A 17,203-nucleotide genomic window follows, 5' to 3' on the forward strand; every position below is an offset into this window, starting at 1 on the left:
TACTTATCATGTTTGATGAAATATTTTGTCAAAATTATTAATTAAACTAAAAGAGCTTTTGAATGAATACAACACAATATCAGACTACATATATTTTATTTTATTTAAACTTCACTTAGAGTTTGAATAAATACAACGTAATATCAAATTATTTTGCCTGATTGCCTGTTGAAGATTTTACAGATACTACATATCTAAATGAAAGCTTGTGAGCTGTTGCTTGTTAACACTATTGAGGCCGTCCTGAAAATCACAAGGAGGCAATCATTTGAGTTAAGAAAAAAAATGGCTGAAAGTTTAAATACAAGTATTTTACAATCAAAATAAGGTATATGTAGTTGTGCAAAAAAACTTTTGTTTCAAAATTTGAATCCATTTTTGAGAAGAAACATGCAATGTCCATGTACCTGTACTCCAACAATGGAAAAGACAGTGCCCATGTGAAATAGAATAGATTCTTTTAAAATTTACCCAAAATTCTAACAGATCTATATCCAAAATATTCCCTAAAAAAAACGACCTTGTTACACGTATACCTAAGTGTCATTGGGCTACAAATGTAGTACATTTTTGTTTCATTTAACTGTATTTGTTGTACGTACCCTTGACCTACAAACGGAATGCATGTCACCAGTCACGTTTGATTCGTTTTTACAATATTTGTAATATGTATATATGATTATATCATTGTATCTGATATTCTAGATCTACCACTCACTTGCTGTCTAAGGACTGTAAAGATACCTTACCTGATTAGGGCAACTTGTTCAAGTGAGATCGCATGTGTGCAGAGTGTGTGGCTCACGATCGACTCAGATTAATCCATGTAACTACCGATAGATACACAAATTTATAGAAATTAAACACCAAAATAACTATTTATTTCCTTGATTATTTGTTAAATATTTACTTACTAAATGCTTTATTTATCAAGTATTAAACCATAATCCTGCTGTCAAGAGAAACGATTACATTGATGCATCTGACCGGCAAAGGCTCGTTCCTGCATATAGTGCGCAGTGGATTTTTTCACTTGTCATTTTTTTGAAAAAAATTGTGCACTATATACGTGAATATTAACAGTATATTGTACTGATTTCATCGGTTTTTCTAGGTCTGTATTGTAAAGTACTACACATAAATAAAAACTTGAAGATACATGCTACTTCGGATTACGTCCTCCTTTCTACAACACACACAAACACCAGAATCTAAAGTGACTTGAAAGTTTGTATCCAGTTTCCATGGTAACAGTCTGAAACACAACGTCCATGATAACAAGTTAAGACACAGTATCCATGGTAACAGACCAAGACACAGTATCCATGGTAACAGAATAACACACAGTATCCATGGTAACAGACCAATTAAAGACACAGTATCCATGGTAACAGACCAAGACACAGTATCCATGGTAACAGACTTAGCCACAATACCCATCGTAACAGACTGAACCACAGTATCCATGGTAACAGACCAGGACACAGTATCCATGTTAACAGACTTAAACACAGTATCCATGGTAACAGGCTTAGATACAGTATCAATGGTAACAGACTGAGCCACAATACCCATGGTAACAGACTGAAACACAGTATCCATGGTAACAGACTTAGCCACAGTATCCATGGTTACAGACCAGGACACAGTATCCATGTTAACAGACTGAAACACAGTATCCATGGTAACAGAACAAGAAACAATATCCATGGTGACAGACCCAGATACAGTACCCATTGTAACAGACCAAGACACAGTTTCCATGGTAACAGACTGTGCTACAGTATCCATGGTAACAGACTGTGCCACAGTATCAATGGTAACAGACCCAGATCTAAAAACAGTATCCATGGTAACAGACCCAGATCTAAAAACAGTATCCATGATGACAGACCCAGACACAGTATCCATGGTAACAGAACACAGTATCCATGGTAACAGACTGAGCCACAGTATCCATGGTTACAGACCCAGATCTAGACACAGTACCCATGGTAACAAACTGAAACATAGAACTGTACTCCCTTACAATACATATTTATTGCTAGGTGCATACAATTATCTAAATAATGCCAATGTTTTAACTTTTAAACTTTTTGAAATGTTTTTGTTGTGATCTAGGTTTGTTGTCTTGTGTTTTCTGAAAGCGTTCTGGAACATGTCTCAATGCCCTCCTCCAATTGTCAGTGTCTTTCAAATCGTAAAGTACATTGCAAACTTGATTCAACGTTAGGAGACTGGTTGTTGTATTTCTGCAAAAAAAATAAATTAAAATATACATCAGACAAAATTCATATTAAGAGGACAACAGTATGATTCTACAATAATCATATTAACAGAACAACAGACAGATTCTACAATAATCCACAAGAGTTTCCAGAGGGAGTCCCTGGACCTTGGAGCTCAACAATGTACATGTCTATTATTGGTTCTTAAGTCCAATAAAGTTAATAAAAGAAGGAAAGGACATCTGAAAGCTAAATGTATTATTCATTGTGGAATTTAATGTTTTCCCCCTAATATCTTATTTCCTGGGTGATGATCACCACCTTTAAGTTATATTACATGAGGCCCACAGGGCCTGCATTGCTCATCTGGTTATTTCAGTACTTAAAGCAAAATACTCTTAGTTTTGTTTCCAATATTTTCCTACTTTTGAACAGCCTCTCCAATCAATGGTTCCAATCCTATTATTCTCAAAAAGAAAAAGGTTTTTCTTCAGTATATTTCCCCTATTGGGCCCCCTTTCTACTACCCAAAGAGTGTAACATCCTCCGTTTATACAACATTACATCAAAGTTAGCCAATAATCCTCCAGACCAGATTTCATCAAAATCCATTTACCTTAATTTCCCTTATTGGACCCCAACATCCCTCTCCAGGGGAGCCACACCCTGTTTACACAAGGTTTGATCTCCTTAGCTCAATGATGGTCAAACCCAAATTTCATCAAAATCCATTTGGGTGTTAAGGACAAGTAGGGATTTTTAAGAATTTACCTTAATTTCCCTTACTGGGCCCCACCCCTCTTCTCCAGGGGAGTAACCCCTTCTGCTTACACTAGATCTGATCTCCTTTGCTCAATGATGCTCAAACCTAAACTTCATCAAAATCCGTTAGGGATTTAAAGAATTTTCTTCAATTTACCCTGTTGTGCCCTGCTCCTTTGGCCCCTGAGGAGCCACACCCCTTGTTTATACATTTGACCTCCTTTGCCCAATAATGTTCCATACCCAATTTCATCAAAATCCATTCAGGCGTTCAGGACTAGTAGGGATTTATAGGAACTGTTAACAGATGCTGGACGGACGGATGACGGATGCTGCCCATATGACATAAGCTCACCAGCCCTTCAGGCCAGTTGAGCTAACAAATGCTTTTCCCTCTGTTTTGGATCTACTATCTAGTACCATGCATTGCTGTCAATTACTCCTTTCCTCAAAGATGTTTCAGACCCTCGGACCAGGTTAGCTTACCAGCAATGGAAAGATCAAACACTGATCAGAGATATTCTACAACTTACCCCAAGTATCTTTTGATAGGGAATTTCTTATGTTTGATTCCATGCTTTTGTGCCTTTAGCTTTGTGAAAGGCTTCGTTTCCAGATCTGTAATACAACCGACAATGTACACATGATTGTGGTTGAAAGTTTCCAGTTCCTCTGGCGAATCTGGAGATAGGTACACCAGTTCACACCTGTCAAACATGTCCAAGTACCCACGGTCTGTGATGGTTATTGGAACGTCGGCAGCCACTTCTTCCAGCATGCTGCGACTTCTCTCATTTACATTACAGAAGACTAAGTGAAATGGGAATCTCTTTTTTGAGTTAGTGTGTATTGTCTCCATAAGTTGCCTTCTGATACGCGACTCTTCCCTGAAGATGTGAGAAGGAGAGGCGTCCGACTTAAATCCGAGGTCGTACACAAGCTCTGGTCCATACTCCATCGATCTGTAGGTGTTCAGAATAGTATAGGTCTTTCTTACTTTTTCCTTAGGTACACTTATTCCATGCACTGTGTTCTCGTCCCGTGCTTTTGGTTCTTTATTTTCTTTTTTCAAACGTTTTCTTTCTGTCCGATGGTGTATCCCTGATAATATTTTCCCTATATTCTTTTTCCCTGATCCCAGGAGCTTTTTCCAGTTTGCATCTGTCATAGCAGCAGGTACCTGGAAAATAGATTTTTTAAATGTAATTAGTTTTTACAGTTTTATCACATAACTGGCATTTTCTGTCACATCATACAGCCATACTATATTGTAAGATATATTGGCTTTATGCTCTTACCACAAAAAGTTCTTCTGTATAGGAACAAGTGTTTCCTGAACCTCCCTTCATTACACTTTGGTTGATTGACATGGCGTTTGACAGCCTACCCCTTCTCTGGGTACAGGCGCCAGCCCATCTTAGGTGTTTGACCTAGTGGCGCAGACAGCGACCTGGTCAAGGATCAAAAGGTGGTCAAAAGTTTGTAATGTAAGTAAATCCCGAACAATTACACTAGGAAGACACGGCCTAACAAGTAAACAAACTTCCTGAATACAACAGGCCCGTTGCAATGTATGAGAAAGTCCAAATAAGTCCAAATAAAGTGTGGAAAAAGACGTCAAAAGTGAATTCAAACTCAAGTACTGAACCACATGACCTCTTTTTCAACTCAAGGAATCCCTTAGCATGTTCATTTGAGAAAATACTATTGTGACATTATAAATACCTGGTAAATGATGTTGTGAACCACAGTCATATGACAAATGATTGTTTCCATGGTGGAAAACTTACCGGTTGAGTTAAAGTTAGTCAGTCTTGTAGGAAAATAAATTTGAAAATGTTTGCAATTTTTATGTATACATGAATTAATAAGTGATAAACAGAATCTTGCACTGGTGTGAATGCAATATGATTGATTAAACTCAGTAAATAATTTCATATTTTACTCACCTAAAGGTTCATCAAATCATGACATATCATGATCAAAGCATTACAATATATAGCAGTCAAGCAAGATCCTCTAGCTAGCTATTTCTCAGCGTTCAGATAAAATATGAAATAAATGTATGATAATCATGTTTATATATATGATATGGTGCCTGAACTATATAAACTACAATCTGTGTAAGTGTAAAAGTGGAGAGTATAAGGTCACCTTGCTAGCTTAGACTAGTGGGAACTTCCCTTTGGCTCAATTGGTAGAGCAGTGGACGACTAAGCGAGGGTCCGAGTTTGATCCCTGGTAGAGGAACACTACCCTCTTTCCTTTTACATTTCATGCTATTGACCACTACATGTGAAAGCTACAGGAAATTGAGAGGCTTCCATGGAGCTAAGAAACCTGGGTTGTGTTTGTCTTTGGGGAAGAAGACTGATTAAATTTGTGAAAGAAGATCTAGATTTGTGTAAAAGTGGAGATTAGCTCATGATCAGACTATCTTGAATTTTCCTTTAGCCTAGTGGAAGGATGTTTGCCTTGAGAGCATTAAGTCATCACTGGTTCAAGCAGGCAGGATATTTTTCATTTCTCTTCCTATTACAGATTTAGTGCTGTTGACCATTTATTAGTGAAAGCTATAACAGATTGAGAGATTGAGAGAACCTGGGTTGTGGTTGTATTCAGGGTCAGGGACTTTGTAAAAGAGAGAGAAGTTTAAAAGTGGAGAGTATAAGGTAACTTCACTCACCATTATATCTTTAAATCTCCAGTGATTTTCATATGCATATACAATATCCTTGTAATGTTTCATCTGGGCATCACTTAAACTGTCTAGTAATTCCTTTGATGGTGGAGGCAATGACACAGGGTGTGAATTATCTTTGAAGCTCTCCTGGTCAACTCTACCATTTTCCTCTTCGTTAGTGACGACCTTAAGTGCCTCTGGTGACCTCTGGCTGGAATAATTTTGATATAAACTGACACGAACTGGTGTTGTTTTCACATTATACCACATAATGCTGGAACTTTCCAAAGTTTTTTACCCCCCATCAGCCCCTGGGGAGCCACACCCTCCGTTTATACAACATTTGACCTATTTTGTCCAATAATGATCTAGACAAAATTTCCTCAAAATCCATTCAGGCGTTCAGGACTAGTAGGGATTTAAAGGATTTACCTATTTCCCTTATTGGGCCCTGGCCCTGCAACCCCAGGGGAGCCACACCCTCTGTTTATACAATGTTTGACCTCCTTTGTCCAATAATGTTCCATACCCAATTTCATCAAAATCCATTCAGGCGTTCAGGACTAGTAGGGATTAAAAGGAACTGTTGACAGATGCTGGACGGACGGATGACGGATGCTGCCCCATATGAGATAAGCTCACCAGCCCTTCAGGCCAGTTGAGCTAACAAATGCTTTTCCCTCTGTTTTGGATCTACTATTTAGTACCATGCATTGCTGTCAATTACTCCTTTCCTCAAAGATGTTTCAGACCCTCGGACCAGGTTAGCTAACCAGCAATGGAAAGATCAAACACTGATCAGATATATTCTACAACTTACCCCAAGTATCTTTTGATAGGGAATTTCTTATGTTTGATTCCATGCTTTTGTGCCTTTAGCTTTGTGAAAGGCTTCGTTTCCAGATCTGTAATACAACCGACAATGTACACATGATTGTGGTCGAAAGTTTCGAGTTCCTCTGGCGAATCTGGAGATAGGTACACCAGTTCACACCTGTCAAACATGTCCAAGTACCCACGGTCTGTGATGGTTATTGGAACGTCGGCAGCCACTTCTTCCAGCATGCTGCGACTTCTCTCATTTACATTACAGAAGACTAAGTGAAATGGGAATCTCTGTTTTGAGTTAGTGTGTATTGTCTCCATAAGCTGCCTTCTGATACGCGATTCTTCCCTGAAGATGTGAGAAGGAGAGGCGTCCGACTTAAATCCGAGGTCGTACACAAGCTCTGGTCCATATTCCATCGATCTGTAAGTGTTTAGAATGGTATAGGTCTTTCTTATTTTCTCCTTAGGTACACTTATTCCATGCACTGTGTTCTCGTCCCGTGCTTTTGGTTCTTTATTTTCTTTTTTCAAACGTTTTCTTTCTGTCCGATGGTGTATCCCTGATAATATTTTCCCTATATTCTTTTTCCCTGATCCCAGGAGCTTTTTCCAGTTTGCATCTGTCATAGCAGCAGGTACCTGGAAAATAGATTTTTTAAATGTAATTAGTTTTTACAGTTTTATCACATAACTGGCATGTTCTGTCACATCATACAGCCATACTATATTGTAAGATATATTGGCTTTATGCTCTAACCACAAAAAGTTCTTCTGTATAGGAACAGGTGTTTCCTGAACCTCTGTTCATTACACTTTGGTCAATTGACATGGCGTTTGACAGCCTACCCCTTCTCTGGGTACAGGCGCCAGCCCATCTCAGGTGTTTGACCTAGTGGCGCAGACAGCGACCTGGTCAAGGATCAAAAGGTGGTCAAAAGTTTGTGGTCAAAAGTTTGTAAGTAAATCCCGAACAATAACACTGGGAAGACACAGCCTAACAAGTAAACAAACTTCCTGAATACAACAGGCCCGTTGCAATGTATGAGAAAGTCCTAATAAGTCCAAATAAAAGTGTGGAAAAAGACGTCAAAGTGAATTCAAACTCAAGTACTGAACCACATGACCTCTTTGTCATATCAAGGAATCCCTAAGCATGTTCATTTGAGAAAAAACTATTGTGACATTATAAATACCTGGTAAATGATGTTGTGAATCACAGTCATATGACAAATGATTGTTTCCATGGTGGAAAACTTACCGGTTGATTCAAAGTTAACCAGCCTTGTAGGAAAATAAATTTGAAAATGTTTGCAATTTTTATGTATACATGAATTAATAAGTGATAAACAAAATCTCGCACTGGTGTGAATGCAATACGATTTATTAAACTCAGTAAATAATTTCATATTTTACTCACCTAAAGGTTCATCAAATCATGACATATCATGATCAAAGCATTACAATATATAGCAGTCAAGCAAGATCCTCTAGCTAGCTATTTCTCAGTGTTCAGATAAAATATGAAATAAATGTATGATAATCATGTTTATATATATGATATGGTGCCTGAACTATATAAACTACAATCTGTGTAAGTGTAAAAGTGGAGAGTATAAGGTCACCTAGCTAGCTTAGACTAGTGGGAATTTCCCTTTGGCTCAGTTGGTAGAGCGGTGGACGACTAAGCGAGGGTCTGAGTTTGATCCCTGGTAGAGGAACACTACCCTCTTTCCTTTTACATTTCATGCTATTGACCACTACATGTGAAAGCTACAGGAAATTGAGAGGCTTCCATGGAGCTAAGAAACCTGGGTTGTGTTTGTCTTTGGGGAAGAAGACTGATTAAATTTGTGAAAGAAGATCTAGATTTGTGTAAAAGTGGAGATTAGCTAATGATCAGACTATTTTGAATTTTCCTTTAGCCTAGTGGAAGGATGTTTGCCTTGAGACCATTAAGTCATCACTGGTTCAAGCAGGCAGGATATTTTTCATTTCTCTTCCTATTACAGATTTAGTGCTGTTGACCATTTATTAGTGAAAGCTATAACAGATTGAGAGATTGAGAGAACCTGGGTTGTGGTTGTATTCAGGGTCAGGGACTTTGTAAAAGAGAGAGAAGTTAAAAAGTTGAGAGTATAAGGTAACTTCACTCACCATTATATCTTTAAATCTCCAGTGATTTTCATATGCATATACAATATCCTTGTAATGTTTCATCTGGGCATCACTTAAACTGTCTAGTAATTCCTTTGATGGTGGAGGCAATGACACAGGGTGTGAATTATCTTTGAAGCTCTCCTGGTCAACTCTACCATTTTCCTCTTCGTTAGTGACGACCTTAAGTGCCTCTGGTGACCTCTGGCTGGAATAATTTTGATATAAACTGACACGAACTGGTGTTGTTTTCACATTATACCCGATAGCATGATTAACTGCTGGGAAACATTTCCATATGCTTGAAACAGGACGAATGAAACAGCGTAGACCGACAATGAGGGGCATCTTTGCTGATGGTACTGGTCACTATTTCCTGTCAATTGAATAATAAACATTGTGATTATAAAGGTTTCATTCTGATAATTAAAAGGATTCTCAAATTATTTTATAGACAATACGGGGGTACAGATAGGCAGAATTTCCTTTGGCTAAAATACCAGACGTCAGACATTTAGACAGACAAACACCTGAGACACCTGTGTGTCAAAATGTCCAAGGTGTTCAAGAACAGAGGAAGCTTGGGCTTAAATGGGCTAAAGTATTGATTCTAGTGGTGTAACAATTCACAAATGCATCGATGTATTGGATCGCAGTGTGGTGCATCGATGCATCGTCTATCCTAGATTTGCATTGCGATACTTGAAAATGTGTAGTTATCTCCCTTGATCAACGTTAGCTTACGTTTTGTAGTAAGTGGCTTATGCTGCCTGTTGGAGTTCATTCAAATCCAAATTATCTAAATTCAAAAACGCTTTGTTGGACTCTAATATTCCAGAAATACCACAAACAAAACATGACTACAGTACGATGGAATATCAGATATCTGATAGGTCATCAGTTTCTCATATATCGCGATACGTATTGTATCATGACCCCTGTATTGCGATACGAATCGTATCACTACCCACCTTGCATTGCGATACACAGCTCTAATCATAATTGATACAGATTTATATTCTGTAATAGGAAAATTGAATAAAATTAGTATTTTCCATCACAGCTCAGTAGTACAGATGGCACAATGAGATTTATATAAAGGCACACATCATGTACATATAACTTTCCACATCTATTAAGTCTAAATTAAAGCAGGCATTGTCCCATTGTCTAATTGCAAATTGTTTTTTATCAAACTTTAAAATAATATGATAATTTGTATTTGATGAGTTATGAAAAACACAAAGGCTATAATTTCTTTTGGGATTGATATATTCTAAGGTAGGCTACTGTATACAAAATACATTCCTGCCTTTAGTGTGCCCCCGAATTACATCCAGTTCCCATAAAAATCTAAATAATTTGTCTGATCCAACTACGTAACAGCCTCTAAATGTTTAAATGAATAGTAGTCATACTAAATACTTTAACAGTATAATCGGTAGACGAATACCGTTTACCATATTAATACAGAAATGCATTACGTACATACGCACATGGTTACTTAACCTCCACAGATCCACAAGTCATTATCAACGGGACGCTTGGCGGGGACCTTTCTTTTACGCAGGTCGACCCAGGATGCGTTGAAATTCAGGTTGGATTTAGTACTTAAAATATATTAATAACTAGAAATATTAATGCATCCATTTCTATTCTTCTGTTAAATTGACTGTGAGGCACATTATAAAGTAAGAAAGTCCTTTTAAAAATTCTTATCGTCCAAATAAAAAATAAAGTATAATCGGTCGAGTCTTTAAAAGGCAATTGCTCAAGTAACTTAAGCATCCAAAGAACCATGATTTTGGTTTCAGTTTCAATTTGACTTGGGACCAGAATCAATGACAATCTATTCCAAGAACGATGTCTCGTGGTTTTTCATCATTGTACTTTTATAACTGGGCTTCTCAATGACTTCGGAGAAAGGACCAACAGCTCAACACAATAACTCGAACTATGTTATTTCTTTACGGTAAGATTTGCACCTCAACCACAGGGCACTTCCAGTCATAGCCAGACATACCAAGTCTTTATTTTTCTGACTGTTTTTGACTTTATATACATGTATATGTATTTAAATATTTCCGTATTTCATATGTATTTGTTTCAACTTATATGCATTTGTTGATTTTTCTTATTATTTCATTATTGCCATTTGATATAATCTATGTTATTGTTTGTTCCTGTTTTCAGCTATTGACTGTTTTCGTCATTGTACTGTATACTAATCACCATGGAGTGGTGTGAAATGTAGATGTAAAACAGTACATCTTTGGACTGGAAAAATAACATCAGAAGACCACTAATAGTATATCTGTGGACCAATAATAGTACATTTGTGGGCCACTTATAGTAGTTAGAGTTATGGAACTAACTAAGCCAATCTACAAAAATGGAAAATTTGAAAATCCTTGGGAAACATGGCATAAACCTTCCTTGTGGAATTTAGTAAAGTTCAAGATCCGAGACGTTGATCACAGTAATATACCGAACCGAGAGGTAATATATATTTTTTAATTATATTTTATGGACCTTTGTTTAGGACAAACCATTCATGTAAGATTCACATAAAATATGCATGGAAGAAGACTTAATGTACATGTATTAAAGTGTAATTAAAGTTCCTTCATATTGCAACACAAAATTGATTTATTTTCTTACTAACCACATATTTATAAAAAGAAACTGATCTTGTATTGATGATGCTAATTTATCAATGAATGGATTAACCAGTTATTTAGTGAAAACATTATACAATTATAGCCTTTTGATAAGGTCAATATATGGTTTTATTAACCTGAAGAAAACATTAACCGAGGACAATTTTTTTAGGTTAATAAAACTATGTACTGTATTGACCTTATCAAAAGGCTTTTACTTTATAGTGTCTATGTTCTCTACTTAAAACCTTATTTACTGAGAAATATATTGTAGGTATTTTCAGAGTTTCTCTAGAAACATGGTTATAGGAATGAGTAATGAGAAATACTCTGCCTGGGCTGGGATTCCAACTAGTGACCTTTAATTCACTCTTCTAGTAAACTTCTTATAGCTACCCCCAGGCAAAAGGGAATTAAATGTCACTTGCCTGAGCTACATTGTAGATGAACTTATTCTCTCCACTTTTACACATAAATAGGTCCAGTACTATTTGCTGGTTGAATAGATACAACCCTGACAAACTGTATACTGGAGACATGACACTGATAATAACTTAGCATTAACAATACATTGTATTTTTGAAACTTAAGAAGATATAAGAAAATTGCAACTTGGAAAATATATTATCAGTTACATTATAAGGTAATCATAAAATAATTTCAATGAATTGTTGATGTAAAATGAATATAAAAATAACATATGTAAGCTTTTTATAGCCAAGTACATTACTCTAGGATGTTTTTTCGGTGAGAGTTTGTTTTGGTTTTGTTATACATATTTTAAAAAAAAAATTGCATAGAGTATATATCTTAAGGTGAGTTATGATATTTTTGAACCATCTAATGCAAGTTTCTGCCAATGATCCAGTTACACATTTTTTGATTTTATGCTAATTTTGTCTTTTTAAGGAGCTAGATGTGACCCTGCCACTGATAAAACTTGACCAGGATAGACTGAAGAACCCTGACCCTTCCTGTGTCCATTTGGTGTGGATTGGTCATGCCACTGTGCTTGTCCAACTGGACGGTCTAACCATCCTGGCTGACCCCATTTTTAGTGAGCGCTGTTCATTTTCACAGCATATGGGTCCAAAGAGATACAGGGCACCACCCTGTACCATACAGGAGTTACCTCCCCTTGACATTGTACTTATCAGTCATAACCACTATGACCATCTCGACTTGGAATCGGTGAAACAATTGATTAGCAAGTATGGCTCAAGTATCCATTGGTTTGTACCATTAGGACTAAAGGGCTGGATGACAAATGTGGGATGCCTGAATGTAACAGAGTTGTCCTGGTGGGAAGAGGAGAAAGTTGTTGGAAAACAGGGGGAGGTAACTGTAGCCTTCACACCAACTCAACACTGGTCCAGAAGATCATGGAATGATGAAAATAAAGTAAGTATTTATGACTAATGTAAATATCCTCAGTGATGATAATAGTTACAATGTAGATAAAAATCCTGATTTTCTAAACGGGGACGTCGACATTATGCCCAGGAAAACATTTCAGACTAAAGATAAATGTCATTTTGGAGGCATTAATTAAAAAATAAAGGTATTATAAAGGTATTAAAATCAATATATTCTAGACTTGTAGTCTCTGTATGAGATTTGAGTTATGTTTATGATTATAATTTGTTTGATGAATGAATATTAAGGGTGTATGTCACTAGATCATATTTTGTTCATTGTGTTTTTAGATGTATATTGGATCCATGTTAGCACTGTAGTTAATCTATGATACAGTATATTTTAAAGGTGTACATAAAGAGCACTAAAGAATTAAAATTGTTATCTATTTAGTATTTATCAGATTTTTTTTCAAATGTTCCATGGGAGATAACTCTATCACAAGCTTATATCTGTATATAGTACATATATAGCATACATTCTGTGCTACAGATAACTATCTAACACATATCACAGGCATACTGTACTGTCACATACCATTTTATCATTAAGGGAGATAACTCTTACACTTAAAAATACTATTATGTGTCATACACCCTTAATGTGTTGAAGAATTACATGATTTACATTTCAGTCTCTGTGGGGAAGCTGGGTTGTGAAAGGACCTAATCACAGCTTGTTCTTCGCTGGAGACACTGGTTACTGTGATGGGTTTAAACAGATTGGACAGAAGTATGGTCCTTTCTCCTTAGCTGCCATACCAATAGGTTCATATGAACCAAGGTAAGTACTTTATATATTGGAACCATTTTTGAGATGTTTTGTATTTGATTTTTCCAAATTTATTCATTAAATCATCTGGCACTTTTTTCTCACCCTTATGTGATGTAGAAGTAGGTAGATAGCTACTTATCTTAGCCTGGCTTGATATCCACAATCTTACTAGAGCAAGATTCTCTTAGTGTACCCTAGGGTTGAGACAAACTACAGACTAACTATGCTCTTCTGACATTCTCAACATTTGTATGATGTCACTGCAAATATACAGTGACATCATGTTGACAATTCAATCACTTTCCATTTGTGTAAGATTCTTACACTGCCAAACACATAGCATGCCTTGGCAACTTCAGAATATTTCCCCTCTGGTTGAGATCCTCCTGTCTAACCTCCAAAGGGTTAAAGATTCTATAAGTATCTATTCAAAGGTAAAATTTTGAAAAGTTGAAGCCAAGTTCTAAACTTAATCTTAAAATGTTTGCTGGGTTTATCCCTCTGTGAACAGCCAGGGTCATTTAGAGGTGGGATCATATTGTAGTAGTTGGTGACTACCTCACTGAACAACAGACAGGAGACCCATCACATGCCCTCAAGAGCAAAGGGTAAAGTGTCTTGCCCATGGACACAACCCAAACAACACAGACCAGCCCGTTTCTTAGCATCCTAAGGATCCTTGTAATATTCAAGATGGGCATGTAGTTGCCATCTTGAAAATCTTGGTATAAATCTCTTTAGTAAGACATTGTCTATACAGTAGTCTGTCCTGTACAAAATTTTAGTCCGTGTGAAGGTTGGTAGTATTGTTTAAACTTTGTAGCAGAAAACACTTACTACAATCCTCTCTGTAGACAGTCCACCAGACCCTAAAATGTATGTTTTCCTAATAAGTTGCCAACTGAATTCTGATACTACATCCTGTCCCCCTATTTCAAAATATTAAGGCTATGGTTTGACAGATCTCTATTATAGGAGATAAAAACCATAAATCATACTTTTTTTTGTAATTTTATATTCTATATACACACGGGAAAGTCTATACTCAGAGGTCTCTCATCACATGGTCAAGGTCACAGGTCAAAGGTGAAATCACTGCAATGCTTTGTCTTGGATGTAGCTATTGAAATAAGGATTTTGTATTGTTTGCTGAAATTTTAAGGATTTGTATTTTTTTTTTTGAAATTTTAAGGATTTGTATTGTTTTATGAAATTTTTAGGATTTGCTTTTTTTTTTTTTTTATTTTACAGATTTTTTTTATTGATTTTTTAAAATTTTACTGATTTAAACAGTTTTTTTTTTAATTTTAAGGATTTTTTATTTATGATTTTTTTCAAGGTGGTTCATGTATCCTCAACATGTAAATCCAGAGGAAGCCGTTCAGATCCACATCGACACAAAATCTCAAAATTCTGTTGGAATCCACTGGGGTACATTCAAACAACTAGGTTGTTTTGAGGTAAGTAAAAACTACACAAACTTGATATGTCACAGAGGGACAAGAATCCTCCCTGCCAACATGTCTATTCTGTAATCTGACCATTCTGTAACCCGACCATTCTGTAACCCAACCATTCTGTAATCCGACCATTCTGTAATCCGACCATTCTGTAATCCAACCATTCTGTAATCCAACCATTCTGTAATCCAACCATGTTTCAAGGTTCCAGGACCCCGTCTATTCTGTAATACGGTCATGTTTAATGTTCCAGGACTCTGTCTATTCTGTAATCCGATCGTGTTTCAGGGTCCAATTCTTTCGTTACCCTACCCAATTTAAACTGTCATTGGTTTCTGTCTTGTCTAGAAATCGCATAAACAAAAAATGAAAAAAATGACCAGTGTCTTCCACCTTTTGATGAAATGAAAAGGGTGAAAAATAAGTTGATCATTTTAAGATGAAGGAAAGGTTTATTAAAAGGAAAATACAAATGTATGTGACTTAATTTTTCTTGCACATAATTTTGACATGGTAAAAGTTGTTTTAATTCCTATGAAATATGTTTTTGAAAGCTGAAGTTCTGGTATGTACATATCAAGAGACATTAGTACACAATTTCATCACCTGTGTTATTTTTGCAGCATTATTTGGAGCCAAGAGAAAAGGTTGAAGCAGAACTTAAAAGACGAGGCTTGTTAGAAGGATCTTTCTTTACCCTCAAGCATGGCGAGGTCAAATGTATCACAGATTGAGAATAATGAATATGTATAAGTAGACTTAGAATAATGAATATGCATTGGTAGACTGAGGGTAATGAATATGTATTAGTAGACTGAAAATAATGAATATGTATTAGAAAACTAAGGATAATGAATATGTATAAACGGAGTGAGAATAATGAATATGTATAAACAGACTGAAAATAATGAATATGTATTAGTACACTGAGAATAATGAATATGTATAAACAGACTGAGAATAATGAATATGTATTAGTACACTGAGAATAGAATAATGAATATGTATTAGTATCTTTAACAAGGAATGAACACATCATATTTCAGGTTTATTGTTGAAAAATGAATGAATGTTGAACTTAAACAAAGATGAAAACTGCCCAATATTTGGATTGGTTTGTGTATTGGAAATTTGCAGTTTCTCAGTTTGCTGCATCAATGGATTCACTTGATTCTTATTTCCACACGGGAAGTTCCTGGTTCAACCTCCTTTATAAAGTTATAGCAGGGAAAGTATTAGGACTATGTCCAATCTACTGTACAATGTAAAGTGTCTCTATACAATGTTATGTTCTATGTAATTTCATATCAATAAATTTATTTATCAATTTTTTTTTATTAAATCAGCAATATGTCTTATTAATTTTCTTGAAAGGAAGTTGAATATCACCCATATAGATGGGTAGATTATGACCATAAATTCTTCTTTACTGATTGGTTGATTATGTCGCCTCCACAGGGGCCTGTAAGGTGCTGTGACTGTAACGTGTCCTATACAAGTACCTCTCAACGGTACATTGTATGTCGCTACCACAGGGGACTGTAGCCTGTCATATACAAGTACCTCTCAACAGTATGTCGCTACCATAGGGGACTGTAGCCTGTCCTATACAAGTTCCTCTCAACAGTTATCACTACCACAGGGGACTGTAAGGTGCCCTATACAAGTACCTCTCAACAGTATGTCGCCACACAGGGGACTGTAGCCTGCCCTATACAAGTACCTCTCAACAGTATATCGCTACCACAGGGGACTGTAGCATGCCCTATACAAGTTCCTCTCAGCAGTATGTCGCCACACAGGGGACTGTAGCCTGCCCTATACAAGTTCCTCTCAACAGTATGTCACTACCACAGGGGACTGTAGCCTGTTCTATACAAGTACCTCTCAACAGTATGTCACTACCACAGGGGACTGTTACGTGTCCTATACAAATACCTCTCAACAGTATGTCACTACCACAGGGGACTGTCTCCCTTCCCCTATATTTCTCTGTTAAGATACTATGATAGAATTATTGTATGCCGTTTATCATTAGGCCATTGCTAATAGTTTTGCATATGTATAATTGTATTACGGAAAGGATATTGATAAGTTGTAAAAATGTCTAATCCTTTAGTGCAATAAAATTGATTTGAATTAATTAAAAATGGATTAAAAAGCTGCGTAATGACGAAAAACAGTTTAATATACATACAAGCAGTAGCTTAACGTTGGATGTGACGAACATTAGAAAGC

At 36.4% G+C, this 17,203-nt stretch overlaps 2 protein-coding genes across 4 annotated transcripts; one reads left to right on the forward strand and one right to left on the reverse strand.

Annotated features, from left to right (window-relative positions):
* Positions 1 to 79: 79 nt before the first annotated feature.
* On the reverse strand, positions 80 to 10,205 carry LOC117330859 (tRNA methyltransferase 10 homolog C-like). Of its 3 annotated transcripts, none has more exons than XM_033889388.1 (4): positions 10,152 to 10,205; positions 8,656 to 9,031; positions 6,494 to 7,140; positions 80 to 2,252 (listed from the first exon to the last, which is right to left on the reverse strand). In XM_033889388.1, exons 2-4 carry the CDS (start codon positions 9,001 to 9,003, stop codon positions 2,081 to 2,083), a joined length of 1,167 nt encoding a protein of 388 aa, XP_033745279.1. In that variant the 5' UTR covers positions 9,004 to 9,031; positions 10,152 to 10,205; the 3' UTR covers positions 80 to 2,080. The 3 variants fall into 3 exon arrangements, with proteins under 3 accessions (XP_033745279.1, XP_033745280.1, XP_033745278.1); XM_033889389.1 differs by having other exon boundaries at positions 10,148 to 10,205; XM_033889387.1 differs by having other exon boundaries at positions 10,144 to 10,193.
* Positions 10,206 to 10,441: 236 nt separating this feature from the next.
* On the forward strand, positions 10,442 to 16,281 carry LOC117330860 (N-acyl-phosphatidylethanolamine-hydrolyzing phospholipase D-like). The gene is made up of 6 exons (XM_033889391.1): positions 10,442 to 10,627; positions 10,849 to 11,154; positions 12,225 to 12,716; positions 13,366 to 13,514; positions 14,845 to 14,965; positions 15,589 to 16,281. Exons 2-6 carry the CDS (start codon positions 11,020 to 11,022, stop codon positions 15,697 to 15,699), a joined length of 1,008 nt encoding a protein of 335 aa, XP_033745282.1. The 5' UTR covers positions 10,442 to 10,627; positions 10,849 to 11,019; the 3' UTR covers positions 15,700 to 16,281.
* Positions 16,282 to 17,203: the final 922 nt, after the last annotated feature.

Source organism: Pecten maximus, chromosome 7, assembly GCF_902652985.1.
Source record: "Pecten maximus chromosome 7, xPecMax1.1, whole genome shotgun sequence".
Classification (NCBI taxonomy): domain Eukaryota; kingdom Metazoa; phylum Mollusca; class Bivalvia; order Pectinida; family Pectinidae; genus Pecten; species Pecten maximus.

What these genes read in the sequence shown, in the direction of transcription:
- LOC117330859 (XM_033889388.1), bottom strand. Translation starts at nt 9,003, where the DNA reads ATGCCCCTCATTGTCGGTCTACGCTGTTTCATTCGTCCTGTTTCAAGC. An exon ending in GGAGATTTAAAGATATAATG is followed by an intron (nt 7,141 to 8,655) that starts GTGAGTGAAGTT and finishes TCTATTTTCCAG; the next exon opens with GTACCTGCTGCTATGACAGA. An exon ending in CCTATCAAAAGATACTTGGG is followed by an intron (nt 2,253 to 6,493) that starts GTAAGTTGTAGA and finishes TTTTTTTTGCAG; the next exon opens with AAATACAACAACCAGTCTCC.
- LOC117330860 (XM_033889391.1), top strand. Translation starts at nt 11,020, where the DNA reads ATGGAACTAACTAAGCCAATCTACAAAAATGGAAAATTTGAAAATCCT. An exon ending in GTAATATACCGAACCGAGAG is followed by an intron (nt 11,155 to 12,224) that starts GTAATATATATT and finishes TGTCTTTTTAAG; the next exon opens with GAGCTAGATGTGACCCTGCC. An exon ending in AACAACTAGGTTGTTTTGAG is followed by an intron (nt 14,966 to 15,588) that starts GTAAGTAAAAAC and finishes TTATTTTTGCAG; the next exon opens with CATTATTTGGAGCCAAGAGA.